Source organism: Enoplosus armatus, chromosome 24, assembly GCF_043641665.1.
Source record: "Enoplosus armatus isolate fEnoArm2 chromosome 24, fEnoArm2.hap1, whole genome shotgun sequence".
Lineage (NCBI taxonomy): Eukaryota > Metazoa > Chordata > Actinopteri > Centrarchiformes > Enoplosidae > Enoplosus > Enoplosus armatus.
Window position 1 is genome coordinate 1,436,067 of NC_092203.1, and position 9,911 is coordinate 1,445,977.

A 9,911-nucleotide genomic window follows, 5' to 3' on the forward strand; every position below is an offset into this window, starting at 1 on the left:
CTGTCGAGGCATTTTGATTTTTAATAACAATACAGACACTAAACGCTGCTCTTTTTCGCCATCTGATGGTTAACAAAAAAAAAAAACCTCAGGAAGACCCTTCACTTTGTTACAAGTGTGAGGGTCCCTGTCGCACAAATCTTTTGTCAGCAACATGCTCTCATATATACGCACGCCACAGTGTGTATATAGTGTCTGTGTTTATGTTCTATTGATGCGTGTGTTTGGACTCTTTTCTTGCATGTTGCTTCACGGATGCCTCTGCTTGTGTGTGTGTGTGTGTGTGTGTGTGTGTGTGTGTGTGTGTCTCCGCCTTGCAGTGATGACATCTGTTTCTGTAAACACACACTGTGGCAAATGTTGTTAGTTTGGATTTAAATGGCTTCTGAAATGATTCCCGAGAAAATGTGACTGAGAAATTCTATTCTTGCACAAAACGACAAACTACATTATTCCATTCGTGACTCCTCCAAGGTGCTGTGACTCAACGTTGGGTCAGATAAGACTTCAGAATAGGAGCTCGGTTAGCGAGAAACACCCAACCACAGATATTCCATCAGTCTGCTGATGTGTTCCAAGGACGACGTGAGAAATATGGCTTCCAAGAGATAAGGTGCGAGATGTCGGCTTTGATTCGGGGCTAAAGAAGTGAACAAAGGCTCGAAGAGCACCGAGAAACAACAAGAGAGCGAAAGAGTGCAGAAAAAATAGAAAAGGAGAAGCTGGTGAGAGAATTACACAAAGACAGAAAAGGGAAGAGATACAGAAAGGAAAAGAGAACTGGGGGGGGGGGGGGCTAATATCACAAATCACCTCAAGGGGCTTTACAGTCTGTGCAATATACAACACCCCCTATTCCTTAAAGCCTCAGTACAGATAAGGAAACCCCCCCCCCCCCCCCCCCCCCCCAAAAAAAAAGCTTTAAACAGGCAAAAATGGAAGAAACCTCAGGAAAATAGAGTTCACTTACATTTCAAAACGTGGATTTGTTGTTGATTAGTTTCTAAACTACATGACTACACAGAACTCTGCTGCCAGGCTTTTACCAGAACCAGGAGGCACACCTGTTGTAGAGCTTACTGACTACTTTGAAGGCTGCTTGTGGCCTCGCTCCCTCCCGTATGAGCACTTAGGAAGCTTGAGATTCTCGGGCAGATGTCCTTTACCTGTTTCTGGAAGCCTTGGCCTAAAACTAGAGGGGGGCAGAGTGTTTGCAGACTCCTATACCTCCCCGCCCCGTGGCCGTATCACCTCGCCGAGTCAAAAGTACACAGATATATTCATCACTACAATGTGGTTTTAACAATTTAAAAAAACGAACAATGTGTTTAGAGCTTTGGCGGTATTAGCCGAAAGGAGAGCGAGACAGATATAAAAGAAAAGAATAATAAGAGAACACGCTTGAGGTCTATGATTCAGAGTATCCATCCTGGCATTCAAACGGCTGTTGACATCACAGACAATGTGCTGTTTGTTCCAACTTCCTGAATCCCGACGGCTCCTCGTCGTCACTGAGACGTGAGCCACGAAAAAAACTCTCAACTTGAAAAATCCTTGCCGTGGCGCGAGAGAACGTACAAAAAGCCCAGGTGGGGGGTTAATAGAGTTTTGAGCATTGATGCGCAGCATAATAATGGTACACGTTCACCCCACTTGCACCCAACTAGCGACTGTTTATTGTAAGATCAATGGAAATTCGTCTGCCGTGATGTGTCGTCTCAAGGCTTAAGCGAGCTGCGAGGGATTACGACGCACCCCATCGCGCTGGCTCAAAGCCTGAACACGGCACTCACAACGGGGGGGATTAAAGAGGAATACCGCTCAATTCCTGATTTCGCATTTCAATCCAAAAAGTCCATTCATACGCGTAGCAGTCAGTTCCCTGGTAGTATCATGTGGAAGATTTAAAACGCCCCAAGTAAAAAGAAATCAAACTTTAAACATCCTTGTTTTTGGAATGGAAAAAATTCATAAAACTAAACAAACATACCTATTCAATAAATAAAGAGATTTCATGCGTACAATAGGGGTGTGTCTTGTCAAACGATACCCAGTCCACGGCCCGATACCAGCCGAGTCAGTAGAATTTGATATTTTTACTTTGTTGAGAATACAAGTGTGACTAAAACAAATCAGCGGATTCCTCAAAACGCAGCTGACTGGGGATCGTTTACAGAAATTCCTAAATCAGTATCATCCTACTGGATTATATATATGTATCACGTATGTATATGAAACAGCACATGGCTTCGGTAATAGTTGTGCCTTTCAACCAGGAGAAGCTAGGGAGTAGCATTATATATAAATTTATCCGGGAGTGTGGCCCTTTCACACACACACACAACATTGATCGATCAACCAACTCTCTATCAAGCTCTCTAGCTATTGTCTAAGAGGCAATATCGCGAGCAGTTTTTTTTTTCTGAGAAGTGTAGTAAATCTAGAACCAATAGACGTCAACAAATTCCAGGTAAACATACTTACACTGATCAAGTCCTTCCACCAAGGTGACCACAGTTATCGCCATGGCAACGCCCAATCACAGCATGACGCATCGCTTTCAACTGGGCCAATTGAGGGGCGTGATTGGAAGGCGTTAAATACGGTGGGCGCTGTAACTCACCTCGAACATTCCTGTCTGAAATTACCGGTGTGTGTGTGTGTGTGTGTGTGTGTGCGTGTGCGTGTGCGTGTGTGCGTTAGTTACCCTCAGGGTCCAGCAGTCTCTCTATCCCCAGGTGTTGTTCTGCCTTATTAAAGGCGTGTTCCAGTCTGTCGATCGCAGACGTCTTCTTCTCCACTGAGCTCCAATCAAAAAGCTCGGGCCTGCGAAGGCAAAAGAGAAATCAACAGGGATCATGTGCCCACTGCATCGATATTTTAATTCATCCAGATACAAAGGGATGCCCCGAGAATTTAGTAGATCGTGTCCCTGGTTGATAATTTCCTCTGTTGCTCCATGCAAATTCTGCAGTATATGTTTAGTAGAAGGAGACACAGGGCATTTCCCAAAGTAAAAGGGCTGACATTGTAGTAATAAAAAAAGTTTTTATTATGAAGCCTTTAGATTTATTTTTTAAATGAAATGAAAACTAAATGACTCACTTCAGCTGATGCAGTCAGGTTTATTTTTGGAACTACTTTAAGTCAGCAACCATCGATTGTGTATCTGCCGTGCAGTGATTTCCTGTACATACTCTCCAGTCAAGTAAGTGACAGTAGACCATAATAATGCAAAGCGGCGTGTTGATTTTGTATGTTGTTTGATCTAAACATTTGCTCTGTGAAATCCGCTGGTCTCCCACTATCAGTAAACACAACGCCGCTGGCACGAAGCACCGGAGCAAAATGATGTGCAGGGCTGCCGATGGCTGTGGCGCGTGTGATCCCCTACTCTGTATTCCTGTAAGGACGCCGCTAACAGATGTCCGTGCTCGCTAACCATGATTTAATTCATAATTACATGAGTCCAGGCCTGAGACCCAAACTCTCATGGGTATCCATAGAGGCAGATTAACAGTATCATTCTGCAAAGCCACTGATCCACCTGTTCATCCAGTGTTCATTCATTATCCACTGATAATACTGATTAATTTGAGTTATTTGTTCATTCACTTGTTCATTACAGGTTTTTTTTTTTTTTTAATATGTTACAACTTCACGGCACTGCATTATGCTAGACGTACAGTATAGAGAAATACAGTATCTGACTTTCACTTACGGATGTCCTGACCACGTTCTAGGTTCTGATATTTCATTCCTACACCCTACATTACAGTATACTGTACATTTATTTGCAATAACATAATTCATGCAATTTAGATATATTTGACGGCTGATGGTGCTGCATAAAAAAAAAAAGGTGATGTTTCATAAACTATTTTATTTTATATAAACTAAAAGTTTCAGCTAAAAGCAGCACTTCAGACATGTGGTTCACCTGCAAAACGTCACTGATATAGACCATTTCTGGGACTCTATGCCCCTCTCTGTGATACCCACTAGCTGCTGTTCATTTCTTTGCTGGCAAAGTGTGTAACTCACAGTAAAGCGTTTTTTTTTTTTTCTTTTTTTTTTTTTTGACAAGCTGTCAGTCCCCGAGCAAACATCTGGCTTTATTGGCACGGGCTGTGTCTACTCATTAGCTACTCCCTATATATTAGACACTGAGTAGTGCGCTCAATAGTGAATAGTAAATTGATATTTCAGACACTCATCATCATCATTTTGCGTCCTCACTGAGAGTCAAACAATGGTAATTCCCTCACCTATAAAATGCAGGCCATTGCATTGTGGGATTATTATTATTTTATACATGTTTATATCTTTTTATCAACTGCTAAAAGTTATAATTACATTACATTACATTTAGAGGTTTGTCAGCAGCCGTAAACTATATTAGGAGTAATTACTGGAAAGTATTATGAACAAATGACACGTGAAATTTTGAACAGCAGTAAAAACATGACACTCAAAAACTGAGAGGATTCAGTACATTACTATCAGCAAAACTAACTATTCTTCTAGTTGCTAGCTAGCTGGCTTGCTAACTGGCTGGCTAGCTGGGTGGCTTGCTAGCTGGCTTGCTTGCTAACTGGCTGGCTAGCTGGCTGGCTTGCTAGCTACGTATGTTAGCACTACCTGACATATTCTGTCTCTATCACTTTCTGAACAAATGACACGTGAAATTTTGAACAGTAGTAAAAACATGACACTCAAAAACTGAGAGGATTCAGTACATTACTATCTGCAAAACTAACTATTCTTCTAGTTGCTAGCTAGCTGGCTTGCTTGCTGGCTAACTGGCTGGCTAGCTGGGTGGCTTGCTAGCTGGCTTGCTCGCTAACTGGCTGGCTAGCTGGCTAGCTACATATGTTAGCACTACTTGACATATTCTGTCTCTATCCCTTTCTATGTCTTCTTTTTTCTTTTTCTTTTTTTCCAACTCCTACTATATCAATTTAATAAAATGTGTGAACAAGACTACAATTTAGGCAGCCAAATAAATCCCATACCGTGTCTCCCTCTGCACCCCATTGACATTCCTTTGTCTATCCACTCCTCCTGTGTCTCTTGCTTTATTTTCTTTCCATTTCTCTCTCTGCTAACACACACACACACACACACACACACTCTACCCGTTTTACAGTACCTGTGGCTGTGGATGAGGGCATTGAAGGCCAATCCATCATTCCAGCTACTGGAGAAGTTAACCACATTGACCTGAGGACAGAGATAATGGATATTAAAGAGCCAACCTGTGAATGCCGTGTGACACCCACTGTTGAAACACTATCACCCCAATACTGGTTTCCCCTTTCATAGGTGTATATTAGATGGAAGACATCTACTCTTTCTCAAATTGAGCTTTTAATACATGCAGTGACAGACTACCGTGGCTAAAAATGGGTTTCCAATGCAATACAAAGCTGTAGCCGTAGCTTTATTAGCTGTAGTTGGCTAACGTTGGCTACTTCTACTGTGTAAGTTAGCTTAAAATGTGCTGACTTTTTAATGTTCCCGGTCAACTTGCTTTAAAACGACGGCTACATACATGGTATCATGACTGCGGCTAAAGCTACATGCTTATAGTCATTACTGACAAGCGAAAAGTCTTCTACGATGATTTCACTGGAGTTTAACTTCACAAAATCCCATAAAAGACAGAGCTACTACCGTTAGCCTCGAACGTAACCAGTACCCGACAAAATAATGTAGTTAGCTAACAACATGCTCCTCGGCTATGGCGGTAACCCTAGGTTACTACTGTCGCCAGTAAGCTAGTTAGCCAGACATGCTAATACTTGAAACCTATGTCAGAGCAGACACACTTAACCACTTTAGCTCCTGTGTTTTTGGATTTATAAAAGGTGATAAAAACAGACACCTACTCTTATGCGCACATATTTAAAGTAATTCAGGTCAGTTACTCCTAATTAGAAAATAAAGACCACACTTTAAGGTGATTTGGGCAAAATAAACTACTAAATGATATCCAAAAAGTGGTATATGTGGTGTTGTAAGTGCTCTTAGCAGTAGCTTAGACGGTGGAGAACAATATGAGGCAAGAGGAAATGAAAAATGGCACTCAGACTATACAACCTCTACACACACTGAATACTCCAAAAGGAGCGCAAAGACATCATCCCTACCGCTGAAATTTTAAGTGAATGGGATTCTTTTTGAAAACATACTTTTAGGACTGAGGCAAGTCTCTGTCTTTTAGTTTCATACTTCTCATAAAAGGATAATCATCTGATGGCACCAATCCCAGATCTGGATGACCACCACAACCTAATCCATTATTCCTTGGCTCAAAGCCTATCTGTCCACCAAATATCATGAAAATCTGTTCATGAGGGGTTTGGGATATTCAGAGTCAGAAAGACACAAGGTCTTTGGGAGGGCTAAAAACATCCAACACCACTAAAGATGAAATGGAGACGTCACTTCTTGATTCTACTCATTAGGCTTGGAGCCATTAAATGGAGACAGACGTAATTACTCTACATTTACATGGTCAGTTAATAAAACAGCAATTTTTTTATGGTGTCACAGCACTGCAGTTTCCTATAAACACTGCTGTGGCAGGGAACTACTGCAGTCAGCTCATGGGAGCTGTAATTTAACAATGGATCCAGTGTGACTGCCTGTGGATTGAGGATAATAAGACTGAGTGAGAAGTGAAGGAACAGACCTGAGGATACTGGCGCGTGTTCTGACGAACCCAACTCAGCAGAATCTTCTCACTGTTGGTCTGCTGTAGGCCCGCCATCACATCCTTCATCACATCCTTTACCTGCACACAAGCGCAAAAGTACGGCTTGACACAGTCGACGCAGATGTTTTTCACAAGATGAACACTTCTGACCATTACATTACGACATCTTTTGTGTTGACATTTGAAAAGAAATTCAAGGGGTGGACCAATAAATGTAACTATTGGTCTTTCCGGCTAAATTATACAAGTATACAGCATGTGCACAAATTTGAAGCTTACAAGTTAAGGTGTTTGTTTTTTTTTGTCATTCAGCATCACACACTTACACACAAACAGTGGATTTTTATTCAATTGGAATGGGATAGCTAGGCAGCAACACACACACACACACACACACACACACACACACACACACACACACACACACAAAACGCCTGTTTACATCCAGTATATCCATCCAGAGAGAACAGACTGGAGTTAGCAGTTGGCTACTGTTAGCGGTTAACATCAAACTCGCTCATAAACTCACACACATACACACTGAACCCGGCTGACGGACACAACAACAGATATTGAAATCTATGCAAATATGGCGCGCCGGTGATGTAACATTACCATAAAGGGACGCTTTTAAGAAATCTCCTGCTTTCTAGCAAAGTTTTGACGTGGCCTGTCAGTGGATACTTTGCATACACACACACACACACACACACAGGTACTGCCACATGGCGGCACACACTCAGTCAAAGGACACCTGTGTACACACATATCCATGCACAAGCCTGTGTGCGGATATGGTTGCATCCTCACAGGCTGGATTTTTTGGCAGTTGTGAGTGACAGTTTTGGAGCACTTGTTCAGGGCTCGGGGGGGGAGAGGGAGAGAGAGGGGGAGAGAGAGACGTTATACTTTTCACTGCCCGCTTGTGCATTGCTTATGCATATCTTACCCTCACCTTTCTATCCGCCACATATGCACTCACACAAACATGCTAATACACACACTCCTCTTTCTCTCCCCCCACCCTGCGCTCCTCAACTTTTCTCCTCCTGCCTAGCTCTCCATGCTTTCTGCACTCCGACACACACACACACACACACACACACACTCATGCAGCGAGGCGGTGCGATGAGTGTTAGCGAAGGCTGGACAGAGGAGTGGAAGACAAAATGACAAAAGAAAGCCTCATACCTAGTCAACAAAACAGCCACAAAAGCTACCACAGCCAGCGACACACACACACACACACACACACACACACACACACACACACACACACACACACACAGGTTGCACAAAGAGATGTAATAGAGTAAGAAAGAGCTATTACACACTCACAGATACACACTCACACACAATGTGCAACTAAACCTATTAATAGAGTTCGGTGTAATTTGGTGTCGAGGTGAATTTCTAGCAAGGGTACTCTCTCTCTCTCTCTCTCTCTCTCTCTCTCTCTCTCTCTCTCACACACACACACACACACACACACACACACACACACACAGGTTTGTTAGCAATTCCTCACAGAATGCGGCCCGCCAGGTAAAAAAGGGACTCATTTGGGAGTAGGTCACTGCATGCATTTCCACTTTAATTGGAGGGGCGCTTTGACAAAGACTGCTGTATATACACATTCACAATGACACACACACACACTCACACACTGACGAGAGATCCACACACACACGCACACACAGAAGCACTCACAGACTGGCATACGTGCCCACACACACAAGCAAATGCTAACCTCAAGGGCGTAGCAGCCTTTGACAGGCATATTCACACACATACATACACACACATTACATACACAGACACACACACACACACACACGCCATCCACAATCATGCGCACTCAGCCACCATACACACCTCATTATAGAATAGTGTTTTGCTATTAATCGCGTCATTAAGTCTATGCCAAAACTAGCGTGATTGAGACATTAGCCCCGTATTCAACTTAATGGGGAATGAAACACAATTAAAATGTATTGTAATGTAAGCCATTAAAACCACTGCCTTTACATGGGCGGCGTCGGTTGAGTCCATCATAAAACAGGTTTTGAACTTTAAATACAGCTCAAGGGGAGAAGGAAACGGCAGAGGCACAATGTTGCTCTATGAACTGGCGGCTGTGGGCGAAAACAAGAACATAAAGGGGGACGTGACACCGTGAAAAAAACCCAAAACACTCCGAAACGTTAAAAGAAACAATTTTTACGATGCTGGATACTTGCTCCTGTGTTGAATCAATCAATTGAATCAGATGTGACAAAAAAAAGAATACAAACCACTCATATATCCTCTTTTCCCGCCCAGTGCTTAATTATAGAAAACTATTTCAAATGAAACAGGTATTTGAACTATACTGAATCTTAATGCCACCACAGAAGGATAATGTGCTGAATTTAGTTCCCGTTGCGGGAAACAAAACTGGGTGAGCACTTTTTTCTTTCTTTTTTTTTTTAAAGCGACAGACGGGGGCCAGCGTATACAAACCGATTCAATTTGCGCGTCACGGGGAGAAAAGGCAATTTCAACTGGTGTAAAAGTGATGCATCCCTGGACGAGAAAGCTGTCATCTTACTCACTGCAGCTTGTTTGTTATCGTCACTATTAAACGTTGTGTTTTGAATTGAATTGAATAGAGTGTAATTACATATTAAAATTGATACGCATACAATTCCGGGTTCAGGGAGATTGCTCGGCTCTGTTTTAACAGGGATTTGTTTGAGTCAGTGCGCCTGAATGAGTAAACACTCATCAAGGTCGAGGTAAATGAAACAACAAAATATGGAAACTCTTATTGCCTCCAAAATGGTGCTGACACATTCTCGCACACACACACACACACACACACACACACACCTGCCAGTGGAGAATGATGCTCCAGATGAGCCCGAGAATCAGTTTGTGATTCCCATCAACGATGTCTGCCGCTCCGATATTCACCAATTCAACCTGGAGGAGGGAGACGAACAGACGGGAACACATTTCATGATAAGATTAACTTCCAGAATGTAGTGGGCCCCCAACCGAGTGTCACTTCCAAACCCACGGGAGCTTATCGTCAGCTAAACCACACCCCATTTTTTTGCGGGGTTGCAGCTTACATCACAAATCCCTGTTAAGGGCACACAAATAAACACGATTTCTGCGACAAGAAAAATAATCTTTAAGAAATCAC

General features: G+C 42.7%; 1 protein-coding gene across 1 annotated transcript in view; it reads right to left on the reverse strand.

Moving 5' to 3' along the window:
* The window catches only part of LOC139306974 (dystrophin-like), a 100,034-nt gene extending 90,349 nt beyond the window's left edge, over positions 1-9,685 (reverse strand). Inside the window, exons 1-4 of the mRNA XM_070930936.1 lie at positions 9,593-9,685; positions 6,698-6,799; positions 5,153-5,223; positions 2,708-2,826 (exon numbers count right to left, since the gene is read on the reverse strand). Of these exons, the coding sequence (XP_070787037.1) occupies positions 2,708-2,826; positions 5,153-5,223; positions 6,698-6,787 (280 nt within the window). The 5' untranslated portion in view covers positions 6,788-6,799; positions 9,593-9,685. The remainder of the gene's footprint in view (positions 1-2,707; positions 2,827-5,152; positions 5,224-6,697; positions 6,800-9,592) is intronic.
* Positions 9,686-9,911: the final 226 nt, after the last annotated feature.